Source organism: Coffea arabica, chromosome 1e, assembly GCF_036785885.1.
Source record: "Coffea arabica cultivar ET-39 chromosome 1e, Coffea Arabica ET-39 HiFi, whole genome shotgun sequence".
NCBI classification, from domain to species: Eukaryota; Viridiplantae; Streptophyta; class Magnoliopsida; order Gentianales; family Rubiaceae; genus Coffea; species Coffea arabica.
In genome coordinates, this window is record NC_092311.1 from 37,339,998 (window position 1) to 37,358,925 (window position 18,928).

The following is an 18,928-nucleotide window of genomic DNA, read 5'->3' on the forward strand; positions in this document are numbered from 1 at the left end:
AACATAATATACATGACGCATTAACTCTATATGATTTTATGTTTTACTATAAAATTTTCTTATAATTTAATATTTTATCATATAACTCCATTATGACTGTCAAAATATACGCATAATCTCCTGTAGTTAATAAATAATTTTCAAATTTATAGGGGTATTTTTAAATTTTATACGACTCCGTTACGGATTGTAAATTCCATTATTTTGACACTTTAAACCAAATTATGAGGGGGTTATATATAGTTTTTAAAATTATATAGGATTATGTACAAAAACACTATATTACAGGGTGTAAAGTGTAATTTATCATAAAATGTTTAGAACACTTCAACGTAATACACAAGAATATTTCGGGGCAAGAGAGTGCAAAATATTGTAGCGAGCATTGGCGTCTACATCGTAGATTTTGTTGACAGCCCAACCGGTCCCCTACTAAGGAGACCAGATCCCAACCCAATAATAGTTAAAATCCCCAGCATATCTAAAAATTGCAATAGCACAAATCAAACTTTAGCGTGCAATACAATACCTGCAACCTATCTTGGCTATAATGTTCTGAATTGAATATTAAAATTACAATCGACGAAATTGTAATTGCTATGATGCCCTTCTTTCTTATCCAATCGTTAGATTTTAATGTCTTTCACCTAAGAAAAACAAATTGAAGGGGAATAACTTGAGGTTTTGGAGTTAAATTCCAAAATAATATAATTACTAAAATTATTTTCCAGTGTAATACTTTTTCAAAACTATTCCTCGATTTGATACTTCTTGTGAGTTGTAGACTTGCAGCAGGGGAACAAAAATATAAATTATATTGCAAAAGTTTGTAATTACAAGGACATGTTGACACAACATTTCCTCAGCCTTTTTCTATTTTACTACCTTGTTGTCTAACCTCTGTGCTTTCTAACTTTATCCCACTACCAGTTTTTCCATCTGTTCATTACTCTTGAATATTTCTTGTCCTTCATTTTTGAAAATCTCTCACATTTTTTTTGGGTTTATTCTAACTCAAACGAATACTGTTTTCCACCTCTCCATTCTCAATTGGTTATGCTTCTAGATGAAATGTTAGTACTTGGTAAAATGCATAAGTTTTTATCACATAATTTCTAATGTGATTATCACACTATTTTATTGTTAAATTACGATATACTCAGGTGATTGCAATAATGGAGAAGTGAGATTTGAAGGATATTAATTTTGGGGATCTACCTGAAAACAAGCTTGGTTTGGGTGTTGGAAAAGTTAAATTGTTTTTGGGTTATTGGATCAATTTCCAATAGAAGTGCTTTCGAAAACCATAAATAAATTTTCTTACAAACATTCACTTAATAAATTTTTTTTTTAACGAGAAAAATCTCAATTTGTTTAATAGTTAAATCCAATTAAAGGAGAACGCGAAAAAGATTGTGGAACATAGGTAGAGGAATAGAAGGTAATGACAGGTTTGGTTTGCGAGGAACAATAAAGTGCTGAGTTTGGTGTATATAGTTTTGTCAAACAAACCACAAGGAGCATTAGATTAAGGAATAGTTTTAGAAAAGTGTTATATTGGGAAATAGTTCTGATTATAACATTATTTCAGAAATTAGCTCTGAGGTTTTGGGTTGTAAAACACTTAGATTCTCCAAAATTTACTTGCAAAAGCACTTTTCAATAATTTAGAGAAGCACCTTTGTGACTTTTTATCATGTAATTTCAAAGACCTTAATGAACTTATAATTAATTTCATAATCACGAGAGCAGGTGTGGATTAGTTATAAATATAATTGATTTACTACACAAGAGTAAATTTCACATACATTAAGAAATTATGCCATGCTTAGTCAAGGTGATAAAATTGCAATAATTGGGTTGTTTATCTAATAAGGTTAGAGAGAAAACCGATTCTAGGAGCTTTTCTCGTGTTTTGTTCAATTTATGTTTCCTAGTGTAACATTATTTTCTTGTCATTGAGTTTGGTCTGAATAATAAAGGAATTTAAGTAGTTTTGGCAGTTGATCATCTTTCCCTATAGGATTGACATTTGAATATTTCCTATACTCGTGTACAACCTGTATATTTGCAGTGGTGAAAGTTTGATTTTAATTAAAACTTCTGATTACAGTCCCTAAAGTTAACACAAATAATGGATGATTTGAAAAAAAATTATTCACAAACAAATCAATAATTACAAACCAATGAATAATTGACAAACTGATCTTTCTCTCCTTATCAAATTGTAAATGACAGTATTGCTGTAGGATTTGCACCATGATTGAGCAGCATAAGCCATTCGTGTAGGAGTACATATTCGATCAGACTATTTAGAAGAATAGTGTCATATTGAGCTGTTGTGGGTTCGACGGGATTGAGAATGCTGGCAAACATTCCCGACCAAGTGGACTCCTATCTTGCAAGCGGATTTGCAATTTTTTTTTTGTTTTATTGGTTTTGATATGTTTGAAAACATAATGGGGAAACTTTAGCTCCTTAGAGGTCTCCATCATAAGCAAAAGTTCTTGGATATAATTATATTCAAAAATTAAAGGTACTATATTTCGAAGCCTAATCTACCGTACAGACTATTCTTTTCTTTCTTTGTTTCTTATGCCCTCTAAACTGTACTGCCCGAAAAAGTCTTTTTGACTCTTCTGATATCTTTTTGAAAGCATTGCATCACCTTGTCCTTTGTTAAATAACTTCCACTTTCAGCTCAAAATCAATTGCTGATAAGTGGAGTGGCCCAACACTTTAAATATATGGTTGGAAATTCTTGGAATATGAAGGTGAGATATTCAACTAGCACTTCTTTGAAAACATGACTTGACAAATGGGATTAAACCATTAAAGAAAGAACCAAGTCACGGAGAAAATAAATGGGGTAACAAATCCACCCATGAAATAACAAACAAATCTAAGATCCAACTCTGCCTAACTCTGATACCATGTTAAATAACTTGAACTTTCATATCAAAATAAATTGGCGATCAGTGGAATAACCCAACATCTTGTATATATGTCCACAAATTCTTGGAATATCAATATGGGATATTTAACTGACATCCTTTAATGTCTGAAAAATACTTGCATACCTAACAATGTGACATTAACTCACAAATAAAAAGAAGCCCATCCAACCAACAGTAGAAACTCACAAAGGATTTTAGGATGGGTTTATACATATATACACCTGGATCCTGCATTTGGCTCCGATTAGATAATTAGCAAGTGTAGTAGGCAGCTTTATGTTATTTTTTTTTTTTTAAAAAATAGGACTAAAAAATTAACTCACATTTCTACGGTTTTTTTTAACACACTTATCTTAAATTTAGGAAAATAATTTAATCTAATAAGTTATCTAGAACTATGTAATGGTTGGGGATTGGGGGATTGGTTGACTCAGCTAAGGAACTGAAGTATAGAAGGAGATGGAGAGAAGGGTTGAGAGAAAAAGGGGAGAAGCAGACTGAATAGAAGAAGCGGGAAAGTTGTATTCTCAATGATCAAATATTGCTTAACGCTTTACATTAGCATTGGCCTATTAATAGAAAGCTTCCTCACTAACTAATCAATAACCAACTTCTGCAAGTGGTAGCTGTTATAACAATTTCCGCAAGGTAGTATTTGGCTAACAGAATTTGGTTAACTATTTGGTCTTATTTCCTGCGGAATCATTACATTTGCCTCCCCTAAAAACAATCCTAGTCTCTAGGATTGAAATCAGGAAATTGACTCCTGATGACTGACAGGTCTTCCCATGTTGCATCCTCCTTCTGTAAGTCCTTCCATTGCACCAGAATCTGTTCCACTTTGTGTCCACCCCTATCAGTCCATCTGCGATCCAGTATAGAGGAAGGGATGATAGCAAAAGAGCCCTCCTCATTTGGCTGAGGTAGTATTGTGCTCGCTGGAGCACCCTTTGTGGATGGTTTTAAAAGCGAAACATGAAATACAGGGTGAATTGTAGCTCCGGGAGGCAGCTTGAGTTTATAGGCTACTGCTCCAACCTTTTTTTCAATTTGATAGGGTCCATAATACTTAGCTGCCAGCTTCAAATTCTTTCGAACAGCCACAGTGGTTTGTCTATAAGGCTGTAGCTTCAGGTAAACCCAATCCCCTTCGGCAAATGCCCTGTCGGTCCTGTGCCTGTCTGCAAATTGTTTCATACGGTTCTGAGCATGCAGCAGATTTTCCTTCAATAGGGAATTCCAATTCACTCTCTCAGATAACCAGTCTTCCACAGCAGCTACTTGGGTGTTGTCTGGTTGTAGGCAGAGCTGTGTTGGTTTATAACCATAGAGTGCTTGGAAGGGTGTCATCTGTAAACTAGAATGGAAATTGGTGTTGTACCACCACTCAGCTGCAGGCAAACATCTCTTCCAGTGGCCAGACTGTTGTAAACACATAGCCCTCAAGTAAGTTTCCAGACATCGATTTACTCGCTCAGTCTGTCCATCAGATTGGGGATGATATGAAGATGAGAAACTAAGGGTAGTTCCCACCTGATGAAAAAGCTCCTGCCAGAACAAACTGGTGAAAACCTTGTCCCTATCAGAAACAATATCCACTGGCAATCCATGCAGTTTATAGATCTGTTCGAAGAACACTAGTGCGACACTCTTTGCTGTGAAATGAGACCCCATGGATATGAAATGTGCATATTTGGTAAACCTATCCACCACCACCATGATGACCTCATGTCCCAAGGATTTTGGCAAGCCTTCGATGAAATCCATTGAGATATGTTGCCAAGCTTGTTCTGGTATTGTGAGAGGCTGTAGTAAGCCTGGGTAACTAACTTGCTCATTTTTGCTTCTCTTGCAAATGTCACAAGCCTGAACATATGCTTCTACTTCCTTTTTCATCCCTGGCCAAAAGAAATAACTCTTCAACCTTTGGTATGTTCCCTGAATGCCCGAGTGACCTCCAATTGCAGAATCATGCATACAACTAACAAGTTGCTTCCTAAGATCAGTGGTAACTCCAATGTATACCCGCCCCTTGTACCTGATAATCCCCTGAAGGTAGGAGTAATCAGGTGTACTAGAGCCTTCGATTGCGAGAGCTGTTAATATTTCTTTGATCTTGTCATCTCCCGAGTAACTCTTTGATACCTTGGACAGCCATAGAGGTTTGATTGCAGATATAGAGTGAATTTCCTTGTCACCTTCCTGCTTGCTTCTTCCTGTAGTACCTCCTTGCCTTCTAGAAAGAGCATCTGCGACTATATTATCCTTACCTTTCTTGTATTGGATTTCATAGTCCAATCCCATCAATTTAGCAAGCCATTTCTGCTGTAGGGAAGTAGTGATCTTTTGTTCCAGCAAATATTTCAGACTTTCATGGTCGGTTCTGATGATGAAATGAGATCCCAATAAGTAATGCCTCCATTTTCCCACAGCAGTGATTAGAGATAGCAATTCTTTTTCATAAATGGATAGTGACTGATTTTTTGTTCCTAAAACTTGACTCATAAATGCTAGTGGTCTCCCTTGCTGCATCAGGACTGCCCCCATGGCTGTTTGACTTGCATCCGTTTCTAGTACAAAGGGCAAGGAGAAGTTGGGTAAAGCCAGTACAGGAGCCTGTGTCATAGCCACCTTGAGCTGCTCAAAAGCTGATGTAGCTGCCTCATTCCAGACGAAACTATCCTTTTTAAGCAACTCAGTTAGGGGCTTTGCTATTTTTCCATAGCCCTTAACAAACCTCCTGTAGTAACCAGTCAATCCAAGGAATCCTCTAAGAGCCTTAATGTTACCAGGAACTGGCCAGGACAACATTGCCTCTACTTTTGTAGGATCAGCAGAAACACCCTCAGCCGTAACTACATGTCCCAAATACTCAATTTTATCTTGACCAAAAGAACATTTAGACATCTTAGCATATAAGAAATGGGTTCTCAAGGTTTTAAGGACAAGGGATAGGTGTTTAAGATGGCTATTCAGGTCTGGACTATAAACAAGGATATCATCAAAAAATACAAGCACAAATTTTCTGATGAAAGGTTCGAATATGGAATTCATTAAAGCCTGAAATGTTGCAGGAGCATTGGTTAGGCCAAAAGGCATCACTAGGTATTCATAAAGGCCAGAGTGAGTTCTAAAAGCTGTTTTAGGAACATCAGAGGGAGTCATACGAATTTGATGGTAACCTGACCGTAAATCTAGTTTAGAAAATATCCTTGCATTGTGTAGTTCATCAAGCAGGTCATCGATGATAGGAATGGGAAATTTATCTTTGATGGTAAGGTTGTTGAGCTGCCTATAGTCAATGCACAACCTCCAGCTTCCATCCTTTTTTTTGACTAGGAGAGCTGGAGATGCAAAGGGGCTGTGGCTGGGTTGTATGATACCAGATTGCAGCAGGTCTTTGACCTGCCTTTCTATTTCTGATTTCTGCATGTGAGGATATCTGTAGGGATTAATTTTGAAGGGTTTGGCATCAGGCATGAGGGGTATTTGGTGGTCTAGTTCTCTGACAGGGGGTAAAGACGTAGGTTCCGTAAAAATGTCCTGGTATTGGTCAAGCAATTGAGTAATAGATTTGGGTACAGGAGTTACCTGACTGTGCTGTACTCTGATCATGCAAGAGTGCTGCAAAGAAGTCCTGATTTTGTTCCTGATATACTTTTGTGCTGCTGTCCCCTGCCTCATCCTCACCTTGGCCGTGTGTGCATCCCCTTGCAGCAACACAGTTTCACCTTCCTTATCAAAGGATAATGTCAGCTCCTTAAAGTCAAAAGTCATTGGACTGTAATGTTTCATCCAATCTACCCCGAGGATTAAATCATACGGCTCTAAGTCTAACACATATACATTCTGAGTGAAGTTGTGACCCTGCATATCCCATTTCATATTTGGAATCCACTGATTGCACGTTAACTCCTTTCCATCAGCTATCCTTACCTTGAAAGGCTTATGATTCTGCACACAATCCGGATGTAGTTGAGCAATGGCTGGTTTAATAAAACAGTTGGTACTTCCCCCATCTAACAGAACGGATAAATCATGCCCCTTAAAGTGTCCTAGCATCTTAATGGTATTGGAAGACATGTGTCCTGAGACAGAGTGTAGTGAGAAAGCTACATCTCTGCCCGACTTGTTCCCTTGATACTCAATAATTTCTCCTTCTTCTTCGTTGACTTCAGTGTCCAGCAATCCTTCTTCATCTGCGAGCACTAAATGTATACCTCTATTCTTACAGATGTGTCCAGGGGAAAATCTTTCCCCACATCTGAAGCAGAGGTTGTGATCCTTCCTATACTGAAATTCTGTAGGAGAGATTCTCTTATAGCCTTGAGGAGAATCCTTCTTAATATTGTTTTCAAACACCTGAGCTGCAGGTTTCTTGTGGCTCAGATCATTAAGGTGAGTTTGTCTGCTACTAGAGGAAATTGGTGGAGATACCTTCACTGGTGTTTTATTCTGCTTTAAGATGATACTCAAATACTGCTCTTGCCACCTAGCCTTTTCGAATGCTGCCTGCAAAGTCTGAGGCATGTGCATCTTCACAGCAGCCTTGATCTCCTCCTTTAGCCCACTCAAAAAACTAGAAACATAATAGGACTCAGAAAGGAGAGGGAGCTTCACCATGACGGCAGCTCTTAATTCTTCAAATTTTTCCTGATATGCCAGCAATGATGAATCCTGGTACAACTTGTTGAACTCCTCAACCACGTCATCTCCTCCTATATCCCCGAATCGTCTGCAAAGTTCTGAGGCAAACTCTTCCCACTGCACTACTCCTCGATCCTTCTTAAAGCTCTGATACCAAGTGTAATGGTTGGGGATTGGGGGATTGGTTGACTCAGCTAAGGAACTGAAGTATAGAAGGAGATGGAGAGAAGGGTTGAGAGAAAAAGGGGAGAAGCAGACTGAATAGAAGAAGCGGGAAAGTTGTATTCTCAATGATCAAATATTGCTTAACGCTTTACATTAGCATTGGCCTATTAATAGAAAGCTTCCTCACTAACTAATCAATAACCAACTTCTGCAAGTGGTAGCTGTTATAACAATTTCCGCAAGGTAGTATTTGGCTAACAGAATTTGGTTAACTATTTGGTCTTATTTCCTGCGGAATCATTACAAACTATTAGATGTCAAATCTATTCCATCATGGTAGGAGCCTAAATTAAGATTGTAATCCAATCTAAGTTCTCACTTAGGGAGTAACTGGTGGTAAATAATGAGCTTAGATTGCCAATTGTAAATTCCAGACGGTAAATTAGATGTTGGATTGCATATGCCTTTTATAACACGAATGCCATTCCACCCTTTTTTTTCAAGTCATCAGTCATACCATACTAACATTATCTTTTAGCCATTTAATTTAACTGAGTTGAGGATGCTTACTTAGGGAAAAACCAGCAGTCTCTTATAAGACAATGATTATAGCAATTGGCTATGAGTTATTCACACATTGGACCCTAGAAGAAATGTTTCAAACAGTCGCAATGTCAAACTTGATTAACACTTAAAACTATGAAAAAAAAAAGTTTCTGGCAGTTGTTTTGTATCGGACAATTTAATTGGACACTGGAAGTGAAATCCAAATTCCAATTCCTCTAGGGTAGTTTGGAATATTAGGAGCAAAAATATGGTTTTTCAAAATTTTTGAACCATCCTACTCTTAACCACAACAACAGAATGCGCATGCCTTTTTTCTTGAAAAATTTTTAATTTTATTAATAATTTAAAAAACTAAAAAGGAGGGGACATAAACTTTACCTCTAAAATACGTGAATATTTTAAATAAACATAAAAGAAACAAGGACATAATTAAACAATGCTTAATTATTTAGTTACTGAATCAAAATTGGACATGTAAATAAATGAACAGCCAATGGAGAAAATCGATATCCATCTAGGCTTTCTTTCAACAATTCATATGCATTGCTGTAGCAGTATGATACTATTGAAATTTTCAGTTTTCTCTTAAACAGTCAAAATAAGAAACTTTCAAATTTGTAATCTACAAGTTTGAATGGAATCCTGATTTTTATTGCAGAAATGGTCAAAGACTTGACCATTAATGAGTTTGAATATTAGTGAGAAGTGATAATTGTCAACAGAGTAAATTAACAAGGTTATATCTTCTCTCAACTTAGAAAGGCAAATGAAGCAGAAAAAAAAAAGTAATATTCATGGAGTAGGACTTTGGGAGTTAAGTTCATTAACGAGCAAACTTGACATGCGCCTTCCAGATGAAGAAAATAGAGGACAAAAAGAGAGGGCACGTACGAAAGGAGTGTTAATTTTTCTAATTACTAAAGGTGTGTTTGAAAAATGAGTATATTAAATTACTAATTTATCAAGTATTGAATCTAATATCATTCATTATCTGAATTTGAACACTGAATTCAATATACCTATTCATAATTATAGATAACTGAATATTGAATTTCACGTATTTTATAAATTTGTCCTCACGGTGATTTATTCATTAATGCTGTTACTATAGTGTTATATTTCATTACTAATATACATGAATTAATTTCATCAAAAATAAGATATTAAAATAAATGAACCATAGAAAAAAAATGCGCATTATAACAAGTTTATCTGAGAAAAAAAATTAGCACAATTTTCAATACTTCCTTTTTCTCCTTTGTTAACATATCCTTTCCCGGTGCTTCGTGTGATATTTGTAAACAAAGTGTCTCTTTAATCCTCTGAACCATGTGGTATATATCTAATATTGGCATGTGTAAATATTGCTGTTAGATGGACAAAACAAGAACCATTTCAACGACTAAATACTTGAAATTTATTACCAAAAGTTTGAATATTTCCTACTTCCAATAAAAGTAGTAATATAATATTACAGACAATCACACCTTAGCTATCAGGAATAAAGAAATAGACACATACATGCATAAACACATTTACATATATGTGTGTGTCATTGTAGCACCTTATAGTTTGAAAAGATAATCCAAGAATGTGTTAAAAGAATTTTTGAAAATTTTTTTTCCAAAATGTCAAATTGAAACAATTGAATCGACATGGATGGTTATCATTGTTTTTGCTTTCAGCTATTGTTGCAGCATTATGGGTAAATATATGTGTAGATACACACATATACATAAATACACATATACACACATACATAAATACATACATACATACATACATCCATATATATATGTCTGCGTGTACACACTCACATAAAAATAGGATGGGAAAATATGTTTGAAATTTTTTAAAATTGCGTTTACAAAAAATGTGCCCATGCAGATCTTAAAATACAGGGAGAGTATTTTTCATTAAAAATTTTTGAGGAAGGTTTTTCATGCTTGACTATAGAGTAATTTGAACCGCTTTATTGCACTAGTTATTCACGTATAGAGAAAACGAATTAAGGAGAATTGTTCTATGTTTTTACAGTTTATTTTTGGTTGAGTTGGGTTGGAGATTGAAGAATGATAACTTACGCTACTATGCTGTTTTTACAAGATTTTATTTTTGGGACGAGGTTTTCTTCAGCAAATTCTCTATTTAATTAGATCCTTAAGATGAACATGTAGGGCACGATATGAAATTTGTTCTAAAATTTTTGATTTTATCTAAAAAGATATGAAATTTATCATATGATTCTTTAACTTTTTTTTCTTTTGAAAAATTAAACTATAATGGGAGCCCTACCCTATGGTCCAACCTTCTCTTGCTAGTCATTCGGTGTCTAGTAAGAATGGGCATAGGTCGAATACCTGCCCCGTGTACCATGTGGCTGATCCAACCCATAATTTGCGGGTCAGTTATTTTCTGATCCTTACCCGCTCCGCATATCAGTGGGTATTCGATTATAGAGTACTCGTTGAGATAGGGTTGGGTCAATGGGTACCCTCCCCCACTCCACTTATCATTTAATTTTTTAAAAAATGATTTATACTAATTTAATTTTGTATTTTACACATTCATGTAAGATTTAATAAAAAAAATTTCCACAAAATCTCCTACTAAGAAACAAACATGGGAATAGAATGCAAGAAAAAGTAAAAAAATTAAAAGAATTCAAAATCAATGAAAGTTTGAAATAAGTAGTACATTTTTTTAAATATATGTTCCACATTAATTAAACTCTTTTTTATGAAATATAAGATCATGACCTCTATAAATAAATCTTGTAAATGAACTATAATCTCTCATATTTGTACTGCAATTTGTTCAATGGAATTACTTATTTAACTCTAAAAATATTATTTTATAATATGTGCATAAAAATAAATAAATAAATGAATATATATATATATATATATATATATATATATGTGTGTGTGTGTGTGTATGCAGGGCGTCGGGTACTGGCAGGTTTTTAATTACTCACTAATATGAGGAGTGAATAAAGGAGAAAAAATCCTTCAACCCACAAATGGTCAAGGAGGGCTAGCATTTGCCTAGTGCCCAACCCTTACGAAAACATAAATATTGTAGATAATCATGATAAGTCAATTTTTTTTCATTATTTCAATAAAATGGAGGCAATTAAGGAAAAAAATGGAGGCTATTAAAATGACAAAAAGTTATTCATTTACTCATTTATGAAAAGAACTTAATCTTGACTATTCAAAGGGGTTTATGGTTTTCCTTATGAACTATGTGATGGATCTACAAATGACAAGCCTTTATATATGGCTTTTTCTTTTTCATACTCTACATAGAATAATCAAGAAGAAAAACGATGTAAAGTAAGAGAGAAATTATTAGAGTTGAATATAAGGAAAAGGGCAAATAACATTTTACTCCCCTGTGGTTTAGTGTTTTTTTACATAACCCCCCTATGGTTCAAAAGCTATACATAACCCCCTCATGGTTTGGATTAAAGTGTCAAAGTGACGGAAATAGTCATTCGTAACTGAACTTCTAGAAATGTCGTAATTATCCTTATAAATACCTGACATACTAATCCCGTATAATTTTTATATTTTACTATATAACCCCCTTATGGTTTAATACTTTACCATATAACCCCCTTATGGTTTTCAAAATATACACATAATCCCCCTTGTTTAATAAATAATTTTTAACTTTATATAAGGGTATTTTTGACATTTTAGGTGACTACGTTACGAATGATCATTCTCGTCAATTTGACACTTTAATTCAAATCATGAGGGGGTTATATATAGCTTTTGAAACTATAGGGAGGTTATGTAAAAAAAATGCTAAACCACAGGGGGTAAAGTGGAATTTACCCTAAGGAAAAAATGTTATGATAAATATATATATATATATATATATATATATATATATATATATATATCTTCCTATTTATATGGATGTAAAATTTTCATAAAATTTCATACTTCAATAAGGTACCAGTGTTTCATGATCAATGAGTAAAGAAAAAAACCTTTACTAAAGAAAAATAACACTTTTATTTATGATCTCGATATCAAAAACATTACAACCTTATAACTGAACACACAGGACACATGTATGAAATCTAATAGCAAGAGAAAACTCTGAACTAAAGTTTTTCCTTGACACATGATTAGAGAGATCCATGCGACAGAGACTTAGAATTACTTAAAAAAAAAAGGGATACAAGAGAATAACTCAAGAGTCCATACCACAATCTTATATGTATTGAATACTTGCAAAAATAGCTAGGAAATTAGGGGAAATCCATTAGGGTTTAATATTGGAAGGACCCTTTATCTTCTATAAAAACTACCATTCTCAAACAAGTACTGAGATATATTTGCTGCCTAGATCTGGCACTTAAGTTCATCCTGAACCTTCTTTTTAAGTTCTTCCAGTGCCTTCTTCATCATCAGAAGTTGCTCCAGATTCATCTCTCCAATTGGAGCCTGCCACCAATTCTTGTGCTGGCCTTCTTTTATCATCTGACCAAGAACTTCTTCACGTTTTTTGTTGGCTTTCAATTGTGTTTTAAGGTCGATAATTTTATTATTGAGTTCATCAATATTATCTCCATGGTGATTGGCAACATGCTGATTAGTGCCACCATGGACGCTAGGTGATGGCTTGTTTCCAACAAACTTATCAATGACAGATTCGAAAGATGAATGACCAAAAGAGTAAGCCCTTTTTCCAGGAGAGAAAACCAACAGAGCAACTTCTGCACCAGTAAGAGTGCAAAGTTCGTTGGCCTTCATGAAAAGGCCATTGCGACGCTTTGAGAAGGTAACATGGAGATTGTTATTTTTCTCCATTTCAACTATAGGAACCTTTTGATGACCTCTAGTTAATTTTTTGGCCATGGCTTCATTTGATCGATTCACAATGTCAATATTTGAGAAGAAGGAGGGTATTTATAGGGTTTTCCTTTGTGCCTATTGATGCCGCTTTTCCTATTGTGACCTTGTCTTATATGGCAAAAAATTAATTCACATTGGAGTCATATTTATCTGCAATCTAATGCATTTATGGTAGGAAAACAAATTTAAAACTTACCAAATCAAGTTTCTGAACAATTGTTCAATCAGCTTCCACGTGCCGAAGATTTGCATTCAAATTTTTTTCCTAATCTAGTTTCTAAACAGTTTTACAATCAGCATCCATGCATGTGGTAGAAATTCACATTAATTTTTCCCCAAATTGAATTGCTTAATTATGAAAATCTTTATACTTGCTCATTATTATAGATCTACCTTGTATGTTTGTTGACTGTCCACTTTATCACCTAACCAAAAAGTCGACTAATTTTAATTATGAATGCCGCTTGTAATAAGTTACAAGGTTAATGATAGTTGTACTTGACATTGTTAAATTCATGTACAGGTAAAGCATAGTTGTACAAATTGTTAAACTCTTCTATATAAAATGAAAGATTTCGGATATAACTTTTAAATATGGATTAATCTTTCCTATACTGACACACTGTCAGCGTTGGATGAATGACAACTATGTAAAATTTGAATTTGAAATTTAACTTTTGCATATATGTTATGTATCCAACAATAATAGTGTATATACTGTCACTGTATATAAGATTTAAATATTAGTATTTATCTATCATAAAGTTTGAAAAAGTAAGGTCATGTTTGATAACTTAATTCAGCACTTAAATTTAATAAATAACTTAATGAATTTAGATCTTAACATGTTTCAAACATGTTTGATAATTAAAAATTAAACATTTGAAATAACTAAGTAGCACTTCATTTTTAATGTAAAATTTGCTCAAAAAAATAAGTGATAAACTATTTACTTATCACTTAATAAAATATACACTCAAATGTATCAGATCTAATACTTAGCAATTCAATAATTTAATGGATTCAGACTTTAGATTTCAAATTTCATCTTTCAATTTCTAGATTTCAATTTTATCAAACGCACCCTAAGTTTTTCCCTTAAATTTGATTTCTCAAAATCAACCATTCCCAAATCCTAGTCCAATACTGCATGTGGCATTTGTATGAAATGTTTTTGTACTTTTTTTATTATTTAAGTTTCTGTACTTTAATCCTCTGAACCATACGGTAGATATATAATTTTAGCATGTGTATATATTGTTGCTAGATATACAAAATAAGAACCGTTTCGAGGACCAAACGATTGTAACTTATTACCCGAAGGTTATTCGTACTTCCAATCAAAGCAGTAATATAACATTTCAGACAACATCCTATTATTTTTTAAATATACCCATCAAAACAACGCCGCCAGTACTAGATTTACAAGTGAAAAAGAAATTTATATTGGACAGTGATAAGAATAACTTGAATATAAAACCCACTCACTTTTAGTTCTCATTTTGTCATCAATCACAGACAAAATATTTTCATCTTTCATGACAATTGCAAAACAATGGCTTCAATGGCTTTAATATCTCCCTTGCTCGATTTCTCTGCTTAGCTTTTCTTGATTTTCAATTTAATGCATTCAAACATAATGTACCCCTTTCTGACACAATATTTGTACTACTTCTTTTTTGTGTCTAGATTTGGATTTAGATATAAATTTGCTATTGCTAGAGTTTTATGCCTGGTCCATATTAGTAATTTTTACATTTATCTCTCCAAATCTATAACAATGGAATTAAACTTATCAAAATGTCAGTATATAAAATACATTCAATCATTTGGTACAAACTGACTTTCCTTCAAGGGGATTGGGTTGGGCGGTAAAAGGGAAGGGATTGTAAGCAGGAGATCCTGAATTCAAAATCTTCTATGTAAATGGTGAAAAAACCCCCCAAAAATCTCACTCCAATTCGGCCTCAAATGGAGAGTTCAAAATTTTGAAACCCTTGTTTTTGCCAAACTCAAATCCGAATAGACTTGTTTTCGAAGAAGTTTTAGCTATGAAATCATCTCTCAAGTGAAAAGGGAGTGTTTTGGTATAGTTGGTTTGAAAATTGGATGGTGAAAAGAGTGCGTTTAGTGAGTAGTGTATGTTTTAGGTGTGAGTGTGTGTGTAGGTTGAAGGAGAAAGGAGAAAAATTGTGATGGATTCCTCTTATGCTGGTTACTGTTCATATCCGGCCAAAAATTGGAGGGATTCGTGGCAGAAATTTTTTTTTTTTTTGCATATCCGGCAAGTTTCTGGACGGATTTTCGGCCGGATTGTTGGCCGGATTTGCTACAGTGGTTTTTTTTTTTTTTTTTTTTCAATCCAGCCAGTTTTTGGCCCGATTTATGGCCAGATTCAAGGCAGTAACTCCAAAAATTTTTTTTCTTTCTCCCCTGACTATCCGGCCTTCAATTCGGCCAATATTTGGCCGGATTTGCTGCAGAAAAATCTGTTTTCTGCAGTTTTTCCTCCAAATTTGCTTGGCCAACCTTCCGCATTCCACCGGTATCCACTTGCTTTCATGTTCTTTGAATAAAATCCAAATTTAACATGATCATGCATGATACAACCTTAACATGAAACACTTTAAATGCATGAAATGCAGCAATTGAACATGAAAACCCCCTTTTTGCCTCAATATAGACACTTTTGCAATTGAAATCATTTGCATGAACCCTTACTATTACCACCTACAAAACACACAAAAACACTGGTTAAACAACTAAAACTTACTAAGAACAAGAAATCGTTGGGTTGCCTCCCAACAAACACTTCTTTATAGTCATTAGCTTGATTATATCACCTCATTTTTCAAGGAGGTTTAGTTAACGAATAATCCACCATTTTTGGACATGGTGGATCATTAAAAGGTGACTCGATCACATGAATCACGTGTTCTAATGATATAAGAAGTGGAAATAGCTTACCTAACTCAAGTGAATCGTAGATATTATTTTGAACATACATCACTTGAGTACTCACCAAAAGAACATCTACATAGCTTTCTTAGGCTATAATACTTTTAGAACCTATACAAGTAACACGTTTCTCTAGAGGGATGAAAAATGAGTCGTTAAGGCTCGCTTCTTGCGGTTCAATGTTAGCTCCAAAGGTACTATCCCGTGAAATGGACATTTCCTCATTGAAACACAAGTTAGATTCATCATTTTGATCAAAATTTAATCCATTGTCACATACAACATTCCTACCATTCATAATATGGCCATTTTGCATATCATTAGAGGAAATAACTTCACACAATGCATATAATTGGTCTTGTATTCTACCAAAGTGAGAAGTTAATTTATCTAGCATTTCATCAACCCTATCAAAACGGTTGGAGGTTGCATTTGCTAGCTTTTATATGGTTAAATCAAATTGATTAGAAGAATTTTCTACAGCTAGCTTCCAAGATGTATTAGAATCATTAGCTAATGGTTCACTTTCTAATTCCCAAGGTAGAGGTGCATTAGCTAACTTCTCTATTGCCAACTCCCAAAATGGTTTTGATTCATATTGGACACTTTCAGATTAGTAATCATAAAAATTTGGAGAATCACTATATCCACATTGATTATCCCAACCATACGTAGGAGAATTGCTCCAATTAGCACTGTATTGATCAAAACAAGGATTGTAATGCTCTAATTCATCATAATAATCCATATTTTGTGCTTGTCTACATATATTAGTAGCATGATAACCTCCACACAAGTCACAAATCACATGATAAGAATTAAAAGTATTAACATTCCTCCCTTGCTCAATTTCATGCATAATTGTGTCCATTTGAACTTGTAGTATCATAACATCAAATTTAGCCTTTAAGCACCTTGAACCATCTTCAAAAGACATACATTCAGTAAATTTTTGGTTACCTCTGTTGAGGGAGTTTGCACTTGGTAACCATCCATTGCCAACTTCCACTTCTCAAGCATTGTCCTCCAAATTGACCTGCCTTTCTCATCACCTAAAATTGCTTTTAAACAATCTCAAAAGCAAAATTAGTAAGAAAAATAGGTAATGAAACACATACACACATAAAACACAAAAATAACAGAAAATAACATTCACACTCTAACTAATGAAATGTCTAAACTAATAAAATTGCTCTTCACACCGATATTGCCGAATCTTCCCCGGTAACGGCGCCAAAAACTTGATGGGCTTTTAATATACGTACAAGTTAAAAAATTCGATTTACACCCATTTGACTGCAAATATACAGGTCAAATTAGTAGTTTAGGGCGTGTATCGGGCCGATCCCACGAGAAAGATTGAACAATTACCGGTGTTACTAAAGTTTCTCTATTATTTAGACTATCAATGAATTATAAGAAATGAAACCTACTGAACTTATGCAAAATAACAAATGAAACCTCCTTAGGTTATGGAATCCCTAACTACTCATGCAATTGCTAATTTTGGATCATTGAGAACTACTATCTTGACTAGCTATGGTGTAATTTCCTTATGCATATGATTCCTACTTTCGTAGTGAATCAATTATACTCATAACTAATCCATACCTATTCTCATGATTATGAAATTAGTTACAAGTTCATTTCTTCAATGAAATTACATTAAATGAATCACTAAAACCACATAGGTGCACCTCTACTCTCGTGAGTGTACTCCCTATGTTTAGCATTTCTTGAACCAGTGTTAAATCTCAATTTTCATTGTAAAAACAACACATTAGATAATCACGATCAATGGTACTAGATTAGTGATGATTTAAAGAGCTAAAGTGCTAAATAACTTGTTCAAATAATAGCAATCAAATAGCCAAATAATAAACACTAACAATCATAAGAAGTTCAACCAAACCCAAGGCATAAACTTTAAAGATACATAATGAACACAAAATCCAGAACTTGCATATTAACTATACTTAAGAATCTGATACAAAAGATAAAGAGTTGGAAAAGAGATAACCCATGTCACTTGAGCTTCAACTCCTCATTCTTCATCTCCATCCTAATCTAGCAATATACAAAAGTGGATGAATTATACTACTCTACACTAAGCTAACATAATACTCATAAGACGTAAGAGCTACATTTCTACACTCTCCAAGTTCTCCCGTATGTCTCTCTATCGCACCTTCAATCTTGCAAGTTTTGGCTATTTCAAGACAAAGGTGGTCAAGGAATGAGGTTTACACCTCTCTTTTACAACTGCAAAGTGCTTTTCACATGTCTGGTATTACATGTGACTTGTTGGAGGTGAAATTGAGTTTTTCGCATAAAGAGCAGCCTTCGCTGATCGCAATCCGGCCAGAAATTTCCTGCCGGATTGCTACAGTGATATTTTGTGCACTTTCGGTTCAACCTTCACTACTGCTCCGATTTTTTCTCAACTTCAACTGAACTTTTCTTGATGATAGAAGTTGATTTAACTCTTGACCAAAACATAAAAGTTATAGCCCTTTGAGTTACCTTTTCAATACATCAATAATTACCTCATTTGGATTTGTGTGGTCTGAGAAATGACCGAAATACCCTTGACTGCTCATTGCCCTATTTCAGCTTCGACCAAATGAAATTGGCTAAAGTAATTCGACTTTTTGACTTGAAAAACCTTCAAACTGGATTCAGATGTTTTCACCAAAGTTGTAGATCTATCTCTTATTTTCAAATTGGTTCAAGAATCATCTTAATCCGATCACTGTAGTT

General features: G+C 34.3%; 1 protein-coding gene across 1 annotated transcript; it reads right to left on the reverse strand.

Annotated features, from left to right (window-relative positions):
• Window positions 1-3,689: 3,689 nt before the first annotated feature.
• Window positions 3,690-13,213, reverse strand: LOC113689220 (uncharacterized). Its single transcript, XM_027207024.2, has 2 exons — window positions 12,711-13,213; window positions 3,690-7,806 (listed from the first exon to the last, which is right to left on the reverse strand). The coding sequence occupies exons 1-2, from the start codon at window positions 13,211-13,213 to the stop codon at window positions 3,690-3,692; spliced, it is 4,620 nt and encodes a 1,539-aa protein (XP_027062825.2).
• Window positions 13,214-18,928: the final 5,715 nt, after the last annotated feature.

Coding starts and splice junctions, on each gene's coding strand:
- LOC113689220 (XM_027207024.2), bottom strand. CDS start 13,213: ATGGCCAAAAAATTAACTAGAGGTCATCAAAAGGTTCCTATAGTTGAA. Junction 7,807..12,710: donor AAGGTTCAGGATGAACTTAA/GTGCCAGATCTA, acceptor TCTATACTTCAG/TTCCTTAGCTGAGTCAACCA.